This window comes from Caretta caretta, chromosome 1 (genome assembly GCF_965140235.1).
Source record: "Caretta caretta isolate rCarCar2 chromosome 1, rCarCar1.hap1, whole genome shotgun sequence".
In the NCBI taxonomy this organism is placed as follows: domain Eukaryota; kingdom Metazoa; phylum Chordata; order Testudines; family Cheloniidae; genus Caretta; species Caretta caretta.
The window spans coordinates 197864656-197884021 of record NC_134206.1 but is presented as its reverse complement, the minus strand read 5'-3'; the positions used below and the strand labels follow the sequence as shown (position 1 = coordinate 197884021).

Sequence of the window (19366 nt, the reverse complement as noted above, 5' to 3'; positions counted from 1 at the left end):
GACGCGGGGCTTCTCGTCCAGGGGGTTCGCAGCTAAAATACCCAGAAATTATTTTTTTTTCCTCGCGGCTTAAAGCAGCCAATCAGCGCGCGCGGCGCCCGGTTGCCTGGTGTCGTTAGCAAGCGGGAAGTATGGCGGCGGCAAGGAGCGAGGCGGCTACGTCGGCTCTGGGAGCCAGGGAAGGTATCGGGGGCACTGGGGACCGGCCGGGTGGGTTACAGGGATCCTGGGGACTCTTGGTAGCCGGGCTCAGGGGTTTACTTAGTGTCTTTTCTCCTACCCTTTTAGTAGGTTGGTCGCGCGTTGCATTATGGGATTTGTAGTGTTTTCCTTGGCACAGCCTGGGTGTTAGCTCAGGGAGTGGACTACAAATTCCAGAGGGCTTTGCGCTCCCCCCACAACAGTGCTGGTGCATGGGGCGCAGAGGGATCAACTAAAGGGGGGGCTGTGGTCGCTCGCGGAGCCCATTAATGGGGGTGCAACTGGGGGAGGGGAGGCTAGGCGAGTCGGTCCCTTCCCCATTCAGGTCATGTCAGAAAGGGGGGGGGGGGAGTTACCTGTCCTTTTCTCCCTTCCCCCACAAACGGTGAGCTGAGAGAGACCATGAGACAATAGCACTGGTTGCCATCCACCTTCCCGTTGCCGGAGTGGTGCTGAAATCACCCCACGAGCTGTGGCTGGGTTTCGGGTGTGGGGGAGGCTCTGTTGCAAGTAAGCAGCTGACATCCAGTCCCACAGGTGTATGTAAATAACAACAAACAGTTCCTAAAATATCCTGTTCACTGTTCGGGGGGCTTTCCTTCATGAGTGAGAGAGCTAAAATAGAAGTTGTTTTATCTGTTTAAAAATGTAGGCCTTATTGCAAAGATAACCTTATAAATAAGAAATATACCATGTTTCCCTGAATTTCCAGACAGCTTTTATGTTTCTATTGCTATTATAGCTTTTGTAGGTAGCATTGCCACTGCTGCTATTCAGAATTCTGTGGACAAGTGTGAACTTGACAAAAGTAATGTGCGGTTAACTCTGATTCTGTTTGGGAAAGCGACCAGCAGACATAACTGTTAATTTTGTATTTAGCCTATCAGTTCAGTGCTTGAAGACTGTTCTTCACCAACAGTCTCTTTTTAGCCATAGCATGCTTCCAGCAGGAGTATAAGAGTGTAGTCATATAGAACCTATATTGATTGTCAGAACTGATTGTTTCCTACTACCACAGAGTTTGACACTGGAGGGTCATGGTCTGCTACTGAGCTGATGGTGGGAGGGGAACCAGCAGTGGGTAGGAATGGGAGAGTGGTTTACATGTGCTGTAAATAGGATACAGTCAGTACCTCCTCCTAAGCTGGGCTAATATCTGAAAGAGATAATTGGAAGCTGTAGATCCTGAAGCTTTAGTGGTCTAAGTTTCACTTATTTTGGAGACTGCCCCTCCTTCTCAGCTCTGTTACGACAAGTGCTTTCATCTGGAATGTTTTAACTCTGTCCCCAGAGTTAAGTGGTGGGTCTCAACTTTTTAGAATTTTGTCTTGCCCAAAATATATCTGGACTCAAGCACTGCATACTTTTACTGTGTACTGTTTGCTCAGGCTTTCCACTAGAGGCAGTGCTGGAATCTGGAACAGTTAGCCCATCAGTTAGCATTTCCCGATTTCTGGACCTTATGGGAAAGTTAGTTTGATGCTGTGTAGAGTTGTAATATGCATTACAGCTGGCCAGAGAACAACTGTTCTGTTTTGTGACAACTTTTAAGGTTTTGAAATTTTTTGTTTCACATTGGAATGAAAACAAAACCTTTTGGACATTTTTTGTGAAACAGAATTGTGTCAAGTTTCCACCCAGAAAGTCCACTCGAAGATCAGAAATCTTGCCATCAGAAACTTTGTTGAAATCTGTGTCTCCTCAAAACATTAAAGCTTTGATGAAACAGCATTTTTCAAAAACAACAATAAAAAAATTTTGTGAAAAAAATTCCAACCAGTCTAGTATACATGCTCCCAGTTTAGCGGGTGGGGAGTGGGGAAAATCTTTCCAGCGACACATGGGAAGATTTCTCTGTGTTGGGACTTAAGCCATTTAAAAGAAAAAACTCCTTCCCCTTAAGTTGGTGTAAATAGACAACCTTCCAGATAAAAACAATGCAGTCATTTTCCTGAATGTGCAGACTGCCCCCAGCACTTCTGCTGCTCGTAGCTTTCCTAAGAAGCCACAGAATGAAATTAATAAGACTCTGCTCTGTTTTGTTATTGCTATTCAGAGTAGTGTCATGAATCTCCTCGACTTCCTATTAATGGGATTGCTCGCTGGGAAAGAATTACAAGTCTTTGTTAGCTCCTATTTCCACTAAATATAGTGATCCCTTTTTTGCAGTTTTCAGAGTAGCAGCCGTGTTAGTCTGTACTCGCAAAAAGAAAAGGAGTACTTGTGGCACCTTCTCTTATGACTACTACAACAAAGGTGATCGGATTTTTTGAAAGGCAAGGGTTATATTAAATTTTTCATTACCAGAATCATGGTAAAAGATGGTGAGTAGATTTGGTGACTGGGATGGAAAATTTTCACAGCATTTTTTCAAGGCTGAAGCATTATAATATTGTTTGTAGAGCCATTATAGCTACCTGTCAGTCTGAGATACTTATATGGCACCTGTTACTTTATTATCACAGTCTTGAATGTTTTACATACCCCTACATATCTGTGAGGTAGAGAATTATTGCTGCTTTAGAAGGGGAACTGAGATGCACAGAACCTAAGTGACTTGCCAAAGATCACACAGGAAAGTCTGTGGTGGAATATGGACTCCCAAGTCTCAAGGTAGTGTCCTAATCGCTGGGTCACCCTTCTTCTCGTTTATTCAGTCTGAAATATTCATTTGACAAAGTCTCAGAGATGCAAATGATAGAATTCAGTTATTTCTCTCTAGTCATGAATACAAGTCTGTTTATATTGCTTGCGAATTGGCCGCACACGTGCTCATAATTTACTTCTTTTTCCCCCCCTTTCTCCAAGGTTCGGTAGTTAATTGGTCAGGTCAGGGGTTGCAAAAGTTGGATCCAACATTACCCTGTGATGCTGACGTTCATACTCTAATTCTGGATAAAAACCAAATAATTAAACTGGAACACCTGGAGAAATGCAGGAACTTAATGCAGGTCAGTATTATATGGTTCGAGTTGGCCATGAAATAACTTAACCACACTGTGCTTGTTAAAATAATTCTGTCACAAGAATGAATTAATTGAGCTCAAAAAATTCCTTTTTCATAGTAAACTAACTACGCAACTTCTTATATTTCTGAATGGACGAGGTGATAGCTAAAAATTAGAGACTTTTTTTCAGTCCAGTACAGGTCTGCAGCTGATAGTAGCACAAATTGTCTCCCTGGTTACCTATATAATTCAGAGAAAAATTATTTCATTGTCTTAAAAAAATGCTGGTGCCTGGTACTCGGATATTGAGTGAACTCAGTTCCTAGTGAAGTCAAAAGTAATCTTAATGCTTAATGCTTGACTCAACCATAATAATGTTCTTTTAACATAAATTTTCCATGTGTAATAAATATGTATGTATATAGTACTTTCCATCCTTGGATTTCAGAGCAGTTTACAAAGAGAGTGCATCATTATCCTTATTTTACATGTGGTGTAGCTGAGGTGCTAGGAGGTTTAGTGTCTCAAAAGATCACACACACTGGCACAGCTAGATGTAGATGCCTATCTCATGACTGTTAGTGCTATGCCCTGTCACCAGACCATGCAGTCCTCCTTTCATTTGCACTCTCTTAAACAGGACTCTTTTCAGTTTAACCTATAGTTCATCTTTGTTCCGTTTTGTCAAAAAACTTTTTATTGGTGCTTAAAAAGAAAAATACTTAGTTTATTTTCATGCCTTTATAACTACTGCTATCACAAATTCCAATATCACTTTTAGGGCAATCTGTCTAATAGCCAGGCCTTTGCAACATAAAATGTAAGACCATAGTTATAAGTGAGTCCTGTGCTAACGTATGTAAACTTCCAAGTTACACAATTATACAACTGCTAAAATGAATTGACTGGTAAATTGAAATATGGTGTAAAAATTTATTAACACAAGTAGAGGTGAAGAAAAAAATAAATGTAAAACAGGATAAAATACAAGAAGCAAAAGTACTAACTGTAAAATTAAATGGTTTTACATTCTGACACTAATGCCCTGAGCCACTTAGGCCTTGATTCTGCAAATACTAATGTCCATGCTTAACTTTAGTCCCAGGAGTAGTCTGTTGAAATGAATAGGGCTATTCATAGTAGTAAAGTTAAACACGTGCATACGTGTTTGTACGATCAGGGCACTGGTCTCCACAGGACATCTCTAACAAGTCCAAGTCCATCATTAACTATCATTCGACGTACTTCCAGCCAGACATGAATAACAGTCTTTTTGAGTTCCCTTATTAGCTTCCAGAGGAGAATCTAAACTAATACATGAAAGGAGTCTTTCAAGCCCAGTGCTCACAATATTGGCTTAGGAGAATGTTGTTTTAATTTGTGCTTTGACTGTTCATGTAGGAATTCATCATTCCTAAAGCCCATACATTACATTTGAGATGGACTAGGATTTAGATTTATTATACTTGCTTGGAGCTACAAATGCACTGGGAGTTCACACAAGTAAATTTCAATTCCGGCTAAAATTACAGTAGAAAAACAGAGTAGTTAATCCTTTTCACAGCTGAATCACAGGTCCTATTGTATCAGAGTAACTATAACGAAGAAATTATCGGTTTTACTACTTGGTGTTGACGTATCAAAAATATGTACGAGGTCAGTTTTTCATGACGCTTTCATATTAAAGCATATATTGGTATCAGTGCATGGTAGCTTCACCATGGTTAAAGGGCAGTAAGTGTGTTTTCAATATGGATTCAAGTTTTCTGAGAGTTCTTGACTGTAGAATTAACATTTGCCTGGGTCTTAATCCTTGCTGACAAATTCTTAGAGTAGAAAGTGGCCATCATAAGTGGTCTGTATTTAAAACATAATTAAAAATTACTCTTTTCTGGGGATAAAAACTATTTTTTAACAGTTGTGTAAAATATTTTATTTTTTTATTCTCCACTATGGTGGGGATAAGCAAGTAGACTTTGATCCTGGAATAGTACATTTTCATGGTGAGTTTGCAAAGCTGATTTAAAATACTGATTAGCAGTTACTAAATTCATTCTAGGTTTCAGTTTCTTTGGTTTCAGCAGGTAAAAGCCCAGGTGAATTTGTCCCAGTTTGTTGTATGAGATTTTAAGAGTTTGATGAAGAAAGAGTCTGTATAGTTCTGCAATTTGTCTTGTCCACCTTATCCTTTTGTGTGAAAATGGAAAATCTAGATTCATAGTATTTTTGCTGGATTGGATATTTAGCTGTTAAATCAGAGCAAGATCTCTGATAGGCTGTGTTGTTCATACGCTTTGATAGTAAATATAAAACATTTCTTATATTCAATCTACAGCTATCTGTAGCCAACAATCGACTTGTAAGGATGATGGGTGTGGCAAAACTGACGCAGCTCCGGGTATTAAACTTGCCTCACAACAGTATTGGTTATGTGGAAGGGCTGAAGGATCTGGTGCACTTGGAGTGGCTAAACCTGGCAGGAAATAACCTTAAGGTGAAATATTTATTCTTTGTACGTTTTCTGAAATCTGTATTTCCGACGGTAGTGGGTAAATTGGAAAATACTGAAAAAACATCCCAGCATAGCCTGATTCTGTTCCATTTTTGTGCCCACTAAATTCCCATTCACTTTAATGGGATCATTTGTGTCTCTCCAGTCTCTGAAGGGGAGAAAGGTAGTATTTGTGTAAGGGATCTCCTAGAAAAACTGACCTAAATAACTGAATCCCAAAATATAAAGGGATTTGGGTAATCTTTTGACATGCAGGTTAGATACTAAACTTAATAATCTCATTTTTAATATAGTTATATTAATAATGTAGTTTTGAAATGGTACAGTTTGTCCAGTCTAATTGGCTTCAGAAAAGATTGCAGAATGTTGATATCAACTTTTATTTAATAGAAAAAGAAAGTCTTAGAGTAACTAATATGATTATTTCTCTTGTTGTAGACCATAGATCAGATCAATAGCTGCACATCTCTTCAACATCTTGATTTGTCAGACAACAATATACCTCAAATAGGAGATCTCTCCAAGCTTTTGTCTCTAAAGGTAAATGCTTCCTTACCTTTCTGTCTTTGGACTATTCTTTGCAAAAAACAGTTGTGACAGTAACTCTAAGCAGATAGCATTTTTCATTATCCATTCACTTTTAAAAGCATTTTAATTAATCACCATAATTGCTGTACTACAGAGGTATGTAAAAATTTATTATCCCCATTTTAAAGATGAAGAGATTGAGGCAGAGCATTTGTGATTCACTTGTGATCAATCTTTAATTTTTGTCCCAGGCCACATAGTGAATTGGTATGAGAGTAGTGGTGAGAACTTAAGTTCCTGGCTCCCAGTTCTCTTCTCGGGCTATGTCTACACTACTGCAGTAACTCCTAGAATATCAGGGTTGAAAGGGACCTCAGGAGATCATCAAGTCCAACCTCCTGCTCAAAGCAGGACCAATCCCCAATTTTTGTCCCAGATCCCTTAATGGCCCCCTCAAGGATTGAACTCACAACCCTGGGTTTAGCAGGTCAATGCTCAAATCCCTCCTCCCCCAACGTAGCTGGCGTCGACGTACCTTAGGTCGAGTTACTGTGGGGTCTACACCGTGAGGGGTCGACGGAAGAAAATCTCCCGTCGACTTACCTTACTTTTCTCGTCATGGGTAGAGTACAGGGATCGACTGGAGAGCGATCTGCAGTCAATTTGGTGGGTCTTTACTAGACTCGCTAAACCGATCGCTGGTGGATTGATCTCAGAGCGTCAATCCCCTCGGTAGTATAGACCTGCCCTCAGAATAAACTACTCCTCCTCCTCTTAAGTACTGGATCGGAACAAAGCAAGTTCTGCTACCTCTTTTGCACTGAACTATCTGCATAGGAGAAAGATACGTTTCCAAATGTACTTTTAAAAATATCGGTAGTTAGAAACTTTAAAACCGTACATTTTATAAAGGGAAATTTTGCTTTTAAATGTGAGGTTTTATCAAGGTATTGCTATTTCCCTGACTATAACAACCAATAATCTCTTTGCAAACACTGGCAAATCTTTACATTGTCATTTCACTGTGTGTGTGTTCTGCAGCTATCACTGTTCACAACGTTCATGTTTTGACAAAAAAAAGCATACATTTCATTACAATATTTTTTGTTTCATAGACTCTGCTGCTGCATGGAAATATTATAACCTCACTTCGTATGGCACCTGTTTGCCTGCCTCAAAGTCTGATTATTCTCTCTTTAGCAGAAAATGAAATCAGAGACTTGAACGAGGTAAGAATGTGGAATATTTATCCTCAAATTTTTACTTACAATAAAAAAGGATAGTTCTTTTGAGAGCAAAGTATCAAGAATGTATGTAAAATTGGCTTTGCTTTCTCCAAATATGCTAGACTACTGGAGTTTATTTGTACTCATTTGTTTCTGTAGTAAAGATTCATGCAGTGAACTACTGCACGAACCAGCTGATCCTCTGGTTTGGATGTTTTCCTTAAAACCAAAAAGAAATGTGTTGGGATGGAAGTTTTAACTTTCAGCTGTCATTTTTCCCCTTCCTTGTTTAATTGCTCAAAGATCCCAAAAGTCCAGTCCAAGGGCGAGATGTTGCCTACAAATTGATAAAATAACCTCTCCTGGCTTTTCTTCCTGTATCTACAGAGTGAGAACAAATCTGACCAGCTGCTGGCTTTCACAGCTGAGAAATCCAACAAACAATTTCTGTTCTCAAAAGGATAGGTCTGAAGTGCACAGCCTGGACCCAAACTTTTCCTAAATTTTGTATTCATAGTTTTGGTTTGGGCCCATCTCTGTTCTGTTCTTTTACCATGAAGCAGATGGCAAATAGTCTGGCTATAGTTGTTTGTTGTTGTTGTTTGTTTTATTTTAAAAATTATATAAATAAGTAGTTGCTCCTGCCAAATTGTCAGCATAGCCTTCGTATTGGAGGGACCCCTTAATTTGGTCGGATTTACGTTCCTCCGTCCTTTTCCTTAGGATCACATGGTCACAGTCCATCTTTTCTACTGATTGGCCTGACCATCATAAAACATTCTTCTCTCCTGTGCTGATGCAGAATAACACAAATATTTAATCATACTATACCTATCCGGGCACTGAAAGGAGGTGATTCTTTCCAAAGGCCATGGGAGTTGCTGTGTTACAGGAAAGTGGATGGTTACATGACAGTGGTGTTCACAGTATTGTTAGTATTTCTTTCTTTTTTTGAAGTAGTGTATGTGTTGCAAGTAAAAGTTACCGCATCTATAATGCTGGTACTCTGCCCAAGATGTCTAACCAATGGAAATGCATTACGTTTTATAAACATGGAGTAGTTCTCTTCTGTCAACAAAGACATCATTTGTTACAGATTTCTTTCTTGGCTTCCTTTCCTGAGTTGGAGCAGTTGTCAATTATGAACAACCCTTGTGTGATGGCCACACCTTCTATTCCTGGATTTGACTATCGGCCATATATTGTCAGCTGGTGTCTGAATCTTAAAGTTCTGGATGGATATGTGATTTCTCAGAAAGAGAGGTGAAATAATTTTTTTAATTGCTCTTTTTAAATTGGTTCATATGTCTGGATAAAGTGAAGTAGTATATTATTTTTGTGTGAGTGGAAATGTATCTCCGGATCAACTGTACTTATCCATTCTGTCTTTGTTTGTTTGCTACTATATGTTTCGAGTTTAGAGGAAAAAATACTCAGTCTCTGCTTTGTCATGATTCATTTAATTGTGAATAGATATTCTGGACATGGTGTGTATCTGTCGGTATATTACTGCTCCCTGACTGGATGAGCATAACTCTTATAAGGTTTACAGTGTGAATACTCACAATTTAAAATTCACTGTGTACTTTCTGTGAATATTCTGCAGTATATGCTTATAAAGTTTTTCAGTGAACATTCCTGCTAATAAACTCATTCATCCATATGTTTATAGACTACAAAAAGGGCCATAAACACAGGTGAAGTGAATAAATTTAAAAAATTGAACAGAGAATGGATAGGTGAAGAGCATTGCCAGCCCGCAGACTAGAATATCAGTTGCAGAATAGATCTTCTACTTCACAGCCTCTTTTTTTTTTTTTTTTGTGAGGGATTCTTATCCATCAGCTCCTCTGAAGATCCCAGTTTCTTTGGCCTTTGTGCAGGAGAACATGCTTTGCATTTATATGGCAAAGGCATACAGTAAAAGAAAAGTTACAAAGAGAGCTTAGCAATAAGAAAATGACTTGTATACAACTATGATTTTATGCCAAGACAATGACTGTGCGTTTTCTCCCCCCAGTTTGAAAGCAGAATGGCTTTACAGTCAAGGTAAAGGACGATCATATCGACCTGGCCAGCATGTTCAGTTAGTCCAGTATCTGGCCACTGTTTGTCCTCTTACCGCTACATTTGGTCTCCAGACTGAAGAGGATGCCAAACTGGAAAAAATACTGAATAAGCAGAGGTAAGGACATTTTAGCTTGAACTATTGATGGCACTTAGAAAGTACTGTTCTATTCAACTGAGGGGTTTTAAGGATAATCTAATTAATTTTGACAATTTAGGACCAGGTCTTGCGAGCCCTAACTGTTGTAAGGTGGCTTCAGTGAAACTTCTTGTATGTGTAAGGATTTGTACAGTCAGCCCCTTGTTTTAGAATGGTTTAACCAATTTTTTTCCCACAGAATAGCTGGTAGTTCCCTTCTGCACCACTAGAGAGAGATTTTAAAATTACTGGGATTTTGTTTCTGTTTAGGCTCCACCAGAAGCAGTTGATGTACCAAAGCCAAAATGAAGGGCTGCCTACATCCTCTATTCCCAACAAAGCAGTGCCTGCTACGTATGAACACAACAGTCCAACCCAAAGGCCCCAGATAATTCCTGAAAGTGGTAAGATCCAAATCTGCTACTGTGAGCTACTGTTCACTGTGGAAATGAACAAAATAGCTGTTTGCACACAAATAACTTTTGTGAAGGGAAAATTGGCAATGTAGTCCCACTCTGGAACAGATCCTTCAGATCTTTATTGTATTTGTTTGGATTGTTTTTAACTTAAGTAATACACGTATTGATATACTTTGTTGTCTAATACCACTTTCATCACTTATTCAGATCTTGAAAACAGTCACTAATGAGATTAATAAGTAACTAATAATAATACCTTCTATTAACTCATTACTTCCGTTATGTGCCTACTACTTTTTGACTGTTCTGTCTAGTTAGACATTTCTTCTTTGGAGGGACAATTTCTTACTGTTTTTGTATAGTATACAGCACCCTGGCATATAATGGGGTTCCCAAATGCTACTGCAATATCTATGTTAAATAATCATATGATTGCCATTGTTAGCACTTCAGATACTATTATTATTCAGTAAGTACTTGGGTTGATTTAAATAAATAAATACCTATTGATTTAAATAAACAAATTATATATTTAAATACTGTGTAGTCTAAATTTGGCTTTCTGGTCATCTAGAACCTGTTATCCAAAGGAATTCTTGGGTTGGGCCAGGCTCCAGTGATGACCATTCCTATGCAGTTAAGAATGTCTTTCCGGCTTCAGTGCAAGCTGAAAGAAGCTGTCACAATGAGCTGTACCTGGAGGACATACAGACTGATGAGGACAAACTGAACTGCAGCCTTCTGTCCTCAGAGTCTACTTTTATGCCAGTAGCTTCAGGACTGTCTCCAGTATCTCCCACTACAGAATTAAGGCTACATGGAATCAATTTGAACCTAGAAGAAGATGATAATACAGTGATTGTATTTGTGAAGGAGGTCAATAAAGATGAGGATGATAAGCAGGAAAAGACTTCTTGGGTTACAAATGAGTGTTCCATCAAAACAGCAGAAATTGTGGAAACTCAAGAGGAAGATAATGAGGATGGAATATTGCCTTCCCCTAGTCCAGCAACAGTCACTGCTAACCCAACTGCGAGTATTAATGACTGTTTCGCATCATCTGTTGACCAAGTTCTGTGCAGCCACCTCAAGCCACCATTAACTGATGAACCATTAATTAAAAATCTTTATACTGAGCAAACTATAGAGAGAAATTCTACTGATGCATCAGCTGCTGTTGACCAAGATGCTGAACTTCAAAGAATGAACAAAGCGGCCACCAAGCTTCAAGCCTGTTGGAGGGGATTCCACACAAGAAACTACCATCCCAGAGCCAAGGAAGTGCGTTACGAAATTCGGCTAAGCAGAATGCAAGAGCATATTGTTTTCTTAACTGATGAAGTAAGAAAGTAAGTCAGAAGTCTTATTTTATGTTCTTAGTCTCAAAACTGAATTAATGTAATTAGAACAGAAAAAATAACTTGTTCTAATGCATTTCAGAATGAGTATAAAATTATCTTGGCTTATGGAACTATTTCTATGGCTGTGACTCTATGCACAGTAGTTCTTTTGTATGCTAACACAGAACTACTATGATCACAGCAGGAGTCAGCTTTCTCTTCCGTCTCCCTTATCAGCATGTATGTAACTCCCCTCTCTTCACTCTATAGCTCTATCTACACGCGTTTGGTTAAAGGGAAATTTTCTCTCTTCTTCATCCTCCCACACTCAGGACAATAGACTCTAATATTAAGGCAAAATAAGGGAGCATAAAGCAACTATACTTTGACATTCTCTTAAAGTTCAGCAAGAGTATGAGTGGTTCTGAATGTGAAAGATGGTCGTCCAGGATCCATGCTGAGATCACAGTAAATCAGTGTTTGGGGTATTTGTTTTTAATATGAGGTTCTTCTCTGAAAAGTGGCTATGTAACAAGGCATCATAGGAGTCCAACGTTTGTATGATTTCATCTCAAAGTTGCTCAGTTTACAAGATTATTTTGTCAGCCCTGCAGACTCAACCTGGGATCTGAGTGAAGATCTAGGATCATTCTATCTCATTACAAGTAATAAAGATTCTGTGAGTCAAATTAAGCCCTCAGTGACACCTGTGAAATCCCATTGCTTTCAGATGATGCCTATGGTTATATAGGTGCAATCCATTAACCTATGGTTGGGTTTGAAGAGGTTCATGCAGAACCTTTATTACTGATGTTGATGCATGAAAAGGGAAATATCTCAGCTTGGCTCTTGGAGCTCAGTTTGAGTTATGGAGCTAGAAGTTAGAAAAGCATTGGATAAAGTGAGCAAACTTTATACAAAACCAATGAGACACAATAAAATACGACCTCATAATGCCACTTTCAGTGGTACTTTACAGAAGAGAAACACTTCACAGTCGTTTGTTTGTAATTACCCATGTCTTAAAGCTGATGGGAAGCAAAATTGACCTGGCCTGGTGGATCCCTTACTAGAAAGTTGTCTGCTAATAGCTGTATTGTTTGTCACTAGCAGTTTGAAAAATGTGTGTAGAAACCCACAGTGGGTTTCACTTTTTTCCATGACTGACCAAAATGATGGATGTGTCTGTGAAAAGAAGAGGAGGACTTGTGGCACCTTAGAGACTAACAAATTTATTTGCTCAAATAAATTTGTTAGTCTCTAAGGTGCTACAAGTCCTCCTTTTCTTTTTGCGGATACAGACTAACACGGCTGCTACTCTGAAAGCTGTGAAAAGAGTAGCTCTCTGATAAGTGAGAGCTCTCTGATAAGGAGTTCTATAGAAACAGTTAAACAGTATGAGGACCCTGTGTCCTTCAGATACAAAGGATGTTCAGTAGACCATGGAGAATGGAGTACAAAAAGCTTTAATGGTGAGCAGGATAGTAGTTTTCTCCAACAGTATTTGAAGTCTGTTCAGCAGCTAAAGGATGCTGATAAGTCAAGTTGCAATATTTAAATGTTTGCCCAGTAGTATCTATCAAGAATAGCTTCATATAAAATTATACATTTATACAAATGTACTGGTATTTTCAACCAAAAAAAACACTGCTTTATTTCAGTATTTAAAATGAAATATCTTGGTCGTGTGTGTGTGTAGATTAAGAAAAGAAAGAGAAGAAGAGAGGATTCAAAAACTTGTACAAGAGGAGGCTGTCAGATACCTTTGGAACCAGGTAAGCCTCTTTCTTTCTCTCTCCCTCTTTTTCCTATTTAAAGATTAACTAAAAAGCATGCTTCTAAATACATATTCTTTTTAAGTATGAAAAGTATAGCTCATCCTTGCAAAACTGACCTTGCATGCTAGATGCATTACTAGAAGGTTATCTGCTAATTGGCTATATTGCCTGCCATTAGAACTCTAGAAAAAGTACGCAGAACTCTCTGCAACATTAGAAACTTAAATATGTTCTAATAACTAAAAGTGAGTTTAGAATAGAAGTAAGGAGAAAATACAGAAGAAGGTAAATGAGTCAAGTGGGCGAAAATGGGAAACAAAACTGACTTGGCATGGTGGATCCCTTACTAGAAAGTTCTGTTAATGGCTATATTGTCTGCCGCTAGCAGTTTGAAAATGCGTGTAGAAATCCACATTGGGCTTAGTGAAAGAATAACTGGCTATTGCCAGATTATTCTCTGAGTGACTTAAGACTATGAAGCCATACTAATTGTTCTTTAACTAAATTCTAACTCTGAAAGGTTGATGCTACATCTTATAGGTGGACCTCTTTCAAAGAGTTGGGTACTTCTGTAGTTGTAGTACCAGGAAAGTGAAACCTTTATATTCTTTTAAACATGTCTTGTCCCTTCTTAAAATCTTCCTCAGTGGTTTTGCTTCTTTTCCCTTTCATCCCGTCCCCTCCCCTCTTCTGTTCAACAGTGGGAAGTTCATCTTTCCCTTCTTTGAGGCAAAGTGCACTTACTTTTTATTTAGTCCTTGTATCTTACATTGAATATTAGATTGACTGCCAATTTACAAAACATTCTTAAGAAGCAAAGTATGTTATTCCATCATGAAATCTTTTTTTCCCTATGGTTTACAGGTTAGATCCCTTCAGCAGTGGCAACTTTCAGTGAACCAAAACCTTAGCACTTGGCAGCTTGGTGCTTCTGCATCAAGTACTTTGTGTCCATCCAAACTATCTGTCCAGTCATCTGGGCTCAATCAAGAAAACTCTCCTGTTGGTAGTTCTACCTGGTTGGTTTCAGCTACTGAAGCTCTTCATGAGAAAACTTTACCTGAGTTCCCAGATTCTGGCTTTCACTCCTCTATAACTGACCAAACTCATGTTAATGACTCTCATGGCTCTGAAAAGAGTTCCACAGAAGGAAATGAGAGCTCTCTGATTGGGAATTCTATAGAAACAGGCAAACTGTGTGGAGATCCTGTCTCAGAATGTATTTCAGATACAGAGGGTGTCCAGGCAGACCATGAGGAATGGAGTCAAGAGAGCTCAAATAGTGAGCAGGACAGTAGTCTTCTCCAACAATACTTGAAGTCAGTTCAGCAGCTCGAAGAGGCTGATGACAGGACAAATTGGAGTGATGGGACAGAAAGGAGTAGGCCACAGACAGCTGCATCAGCAGAAAAACAGGATTCTTTGTCAGACTCTGTTTCTGTAAATGTCTCTCAAGATGTACCTTCACCTGCACAAAATGAAATTAATCCGACACCAGAAAGTTACAAATTGAATTCAGGAGTAGTGGAAGGGAAGCAAACAGAATGTGATGCTTCATTTCAGGAGCTGCATGTTGGCATAGCTGTGTAGTGGGCTTAGCTCCATGGAAAATTAGGGAATACAGTTAACTTTTTTTTGCCATTTATACAGAATTTGTATTCTTTTCATATATTCTATTCTGGATTCCCAAACCCATTTTACCGGAAAGGCTTAACTTTTAATAGCATCTTGAATGTTGATGCTAACTATGCTAAAATGCATATTTATTGAATGTTGATGTTAACTATGCTAAACTGAAATGAGCAAAGTTCTCTGTGGTGGACGTAATGCACTTTATTTCTGAATGACTCTTATAGCTTAATAACTGCTTTTCATAAATTATAATTCAAAGGATTATGATTTTCCTATTGGCTCAATTCAGCTAAAGTAGATAAGCTTTAGTAAGTTTTTATTTTTCCTAAAAGTCCGAGCTTAAGTTCATGTTCTGTGCAAATAAGGAAACAGCATGGGAAAAGACAGGAATAGAGGAAGAATGAAGACTATCTCTGCATGTATTGGTATAAACTGACAGGAAACAGGACAACAGAGATCACTTAATAGAGCTTCTGTGGACCCAAACTTAGGTATCTGTCAAGATTTTCAAAAATAAGTGCTCTAAAACTTGAATCCCAAGTCACTGACAGGACAAGTTGCAAGTGATGGGGCAGTAGGCCACAGACAGCTGCATCCACAGAAAAACAAGATTCTTTTAGGTCTTTTTTTTTTTTTTTTTAAGACAATTGAAGCTCCTGGGTGCTCTGAACCTTTGAAAATAGGCCATTTATTTAGAAGCCTAAATATGGACTTAGGAGAGTCAAACTTTAGGGATGCATCTTTAAAACAAGTCTTGACCCTTGTCTCCCGTTCGGCCCAATCGTACTGTCCTTTCTCAGGTAAGACTCATGGTAGGGTCAATGGCAGTATTTCGTGAGTTAGGGCTCCAAAAGGACCTAGTAACATAAGCATATGCAGTGTCCCTCTCTGCCAAGTGAACCGCAGCCATGTGTGGTAGGAACAAGATGAAAACATAGTTTTGGAGGGAGCCATACTGGTGTGATTAAAATAGAGGCCTGATTACCTAATTAGAAGTATTGAACCTCCACGGAGATGGCCCTGTTATCTGCTGGTATCTCAGGTGTAAATATTAGAAGGAAATTCCATGAGTTGAAACTGTTTCCTGCCCCTTAGTTGTTTTTTTCCCATGTAAAGGAGCATTAAACATTTGACACTAATTGGTTTTAATTAATTGTAAACGTGTGTGTCTCAATGTGCTGATTTAGTTTTGCTTCACCTTCCTTTTAAACTCTGGGGAAGCGGTGACAGCAGATAAAGTATAAATGGCAGTTAGGCATAATGCAAACCCCACTTTATCCTGTTATACCTTGTTCAGGGAAATAAAATAATCTTCAGTATGGCACAAAAGTAGCAATAGAAAATTATTGTGCCATGTAATTTGGAAAGGTCAACAGTAAAATAAAAAAAATCAGCAAACGCACTGTGAGGCTGAACCTCCAGATAATAATGCTCTTTGAATTATGTGTGTGAATTTCTCTGAGGTCAGTGCAACTAATCGCATGAACAAAGATAATTTTCACAAGGTCAGCTATTGCTCCTTCAAATATAAAGTGATTTTTCCAAACATGTCACCCTATTAAATTCTGGAGATTATTATTTTTTAAAAGTCTTGATTCCCAGTCCCTATTAGGTCCTAAGGATGGAATTCATCCCTGTGCAGACAGTTGGCAGAAAGCCACTGAACCACTTAAGTCCCCAAAATAGAGCTGAAGTGGAACTCAAGTAGTGTATGGGCCTTTTACCAGCCCAGTGCACAGGCGTGAACTTCACCTTGAAAGAATAAAGCTTATCTTTATATATAGTACAACCTTCTTTTTTTCTAGAAGTCATGGGGATGTTATATACATATTGGGTAATCTGGGAATTCTTGTTGTAATTAAGAAGCTAGGGCACTTGACTGTTTTGAATAACGAGAATATTTAGATAATTGAGGTTGAAATATATTAAATATACATCTTGCCACCTAATGCTAGTTAAAACATATCTGTAGTGTAACTGAGTTGGCATTTAGATGATCTAAGGAGATGTGAGTTCTCTACTTCCATTGAAATCAATGGCTGTTGGGGATCTCTACCTCTTTTAGGATGGGACCCTTAGGGGGGCTGGTGATTTTGTATCAATCTGGTGTGGAACTCTCAGGTATCTCTTTAAAGGGACTTGGAGCATTCCATTAAGTGTGAGAGGATTTCTCTGCTGTACACAAAACAGTTGCCAAATGTTGAAAGGAATCATTAAGTTCTCACTCTAGTGACAGAATGAGAGTGTAATAGATCTCATGTTGAAAATTTAATTTCTTTGGATAAGAACAGTATCAATTACTGAAGACTTTAATTTTGCTATTTTATATAAAAGTGCCTCATTTGCTGCCAGGAACTAAGCTGAGAAGAGTCAACATATGTTGTGTAAGTGCCAAAAGGTAATACCTTCATAAAACTAATTTTCCATGGAAGCCATAGAAGTTCATAGTATTCCCTGTAGTCGTAGGACTTGCAAACACAAATGCACAAAGACTTTTATTTTACCTGATATCTATATCAACTGTTACTTGTAACCTGTACATCCAACTCTCTATATAATATCCAAAAATCTTTCATTTTGTGAAGATTTAGCAAAATATATACCAACTTATAATATTCAGCTGTATCTTGTTACTTTTTCAAAAGCTTTGAAGCACAAAATATCTCTTCTGTTGTTGTGCGGTATATCTTGCATGTGTAGAAAATAAATTGCCTAAATTTAGCATATTTAAATGTCAGAGAAAGATTTGGATTAATAACTTTTGCAGGATTAGAAGTAATTAGTTGTACATAAGCAAAAGTATTGTGTTGAGCAGCATGAAATAAAAGGCTAAATAATACCTTAAATATGGAAAGGAAAAGAGATAATGAAAGATAAAGCTGAAAAATAGCAAACAGCATGATGAAATAGTGAAATCAATGGGAGTTCTGAGTATATAATGAATTTAGAATCTGTTGCTGTAGATACTTGAGTGGTGACTAATCTGTCCTCTACATCTCCCCACCCTTTATGCTGTTTGGTAAACAAAATGAATGAGCGCTCTAAGGGAGAGCTTTCCAAAAGCATGAAGCAGTGGTCTAACACCGCTCTCATTCACTTCAAAGGAAGCAGAGTTAGGCTTACACTGAGTGCTCTTGCAAATCCCACCCTAGATTTATCGTCGTTACAGAAATGCTTTTCTCACAGTGCAGGGAAAACATTAAGATTACAAGTTTGGTTTGATCATTCTAAAACATAAGTATCGCTGGACAAATAGCTGTGGAAGCCCTTGATAAGTTAAATGGTGCAAGTGTAATAACTTTTTTATATTTATTTCTAGGAGACCCCATAACATGCATGCTACATCTAATAAGAAAATGTACTTATCAGCCAATCTGTGTGTATGTATGCAAATAAGCTCATTTTTCTGAATAATATAGAATGCCATTGAGCTTGCAAGTTGTTCATGATTATATTATTTTAGGTATATTGACTTTTGTGACCTTTTTGTACACTATCTATAGAACTCCAAGCCTTATTGCCACTTGTGGCAGATTGTTTGGGGAACTGGCCAAACTCAAGAAATGGAAGATGTGTTCCTCTGAGTCTACTTTAGTTCATTTTGAGTTGAAAATATGTCTAATTTGAAATGGAGATGACTTGAATGAAAATGCAGTATAAAGCCGGTCAGTTCCTCTGCTTTAACTAGTGGAAAGGAGACACTTCTATTTATTTTTTCCTTGAGGATTGTGCCACTCAATTAAGTAAACTTATAGTGAAGCATTTTCAAAAATATTTTAATAGACCATTTTCCTACTGTAACTTTCTCAGAAGTTTTTCACACAACATTTTTTGGTCCCATGGTTTGTCTTGGTGGCCAAGACTTATGCTATCTTAAGTGTTCACATCACTTCAGCAAAAAGTAAAGGACTTTAGACACTTAACTCTTATAAACTATTTAATAGTATTACAATAAGAGGTGCTTTAACCGTGAATAAGTGCCATACTAAATCTTAACTTACAGAACTAATAGATGTAAATAGTGATATAGGAGACTACTCTATGGCTTCATTACATATAAATTCAGTGGGCCAAATTCACCCTTAGTGTAATTTCTCTGAAATTAATTTTAAGTTTGAATTTTTCACAGTAGTATTCTACCTCTAACCTAGTCTTAAAAAACAACAATTAGGCCTTGATTTGTCTTTATACTTCTCACTATTTTCTGTGAAGAATGTTGAGTGGTTAAACTGGTACAATTTGTATATTTTCTATGATTGTTTAGATGTATGAATTTATTGGTTCTGATATTTAGTTTGTACCTCTGAGTTTTGATTTTTAAATAAATTTGTACACTGATTGGATGTTTGAGCTTGGTGTTAAGTTTATACAAATGTCAGTCACGTTTTCTGTAGTGCCTTTAATTTGAAGCTCTAAGTGATTTACAAATATGAAAATCAATAAATCATAGTAGTCAGTAAGGTAGGTATTTTATGCTTGGATGCAGAGAGGTAAAGAGGTTAAGGGCCCACCTTACCACTGATGAAAGTTGGAGCAGGACTGGGTCTTAAGTGACTTGCCTAAAGTTATTAATCAA

The 19366-nt window shown here is 38.0% G+C and overlaps 1 protein-coding gene across 3 annotated transcripts; it reads left to right on the top strand.

Moving 5' to 3' along the window:
- The first annotated feature begins 9 nt into the window (after positions 1-9).
- CEP97 (centrosomal protein 97) lies at positions 10-19133 on the top strand. Of its 3 annotated transcripts, none has more exons than XM_048816461.2 (11): positions 10-183; positions 3010-3152; positions 5485-5643; positions 6100-6201; positions 7305-7418; positions 8539-8678; positions 9436-9600; positions 9892-10025; positions 10615-11389; positions 13080-13155; positions 14023-19133. In XM_048816461.2, the coding sequence occupies exons 1-11, from the start codon at positions 132-134 to the stop codon at positions 14746-14748; spliced, it is 2586 nt and encodes an 861-aa protein (XP_048672418.2). In that variant the 5' UTR covers positions 10-131; the 3' UTR covers positions 14749-19133. The 3 variants fall into 3 exon arrangements, with proteins under 3 accessions (XP_048672418.2, XP_048672409.2, XP_048672427.2); XM_048816452.2 differs by having other exon boundaries at positions 8512-8678; XM_048816470.2 differs by lacking the exon at positions 10-183 and adding an exon at positions 2393-2814 and having other exon boundaries at positions 8512-8678.
- Positions 19134-19366: the final 233 nt, after the last annotated feature.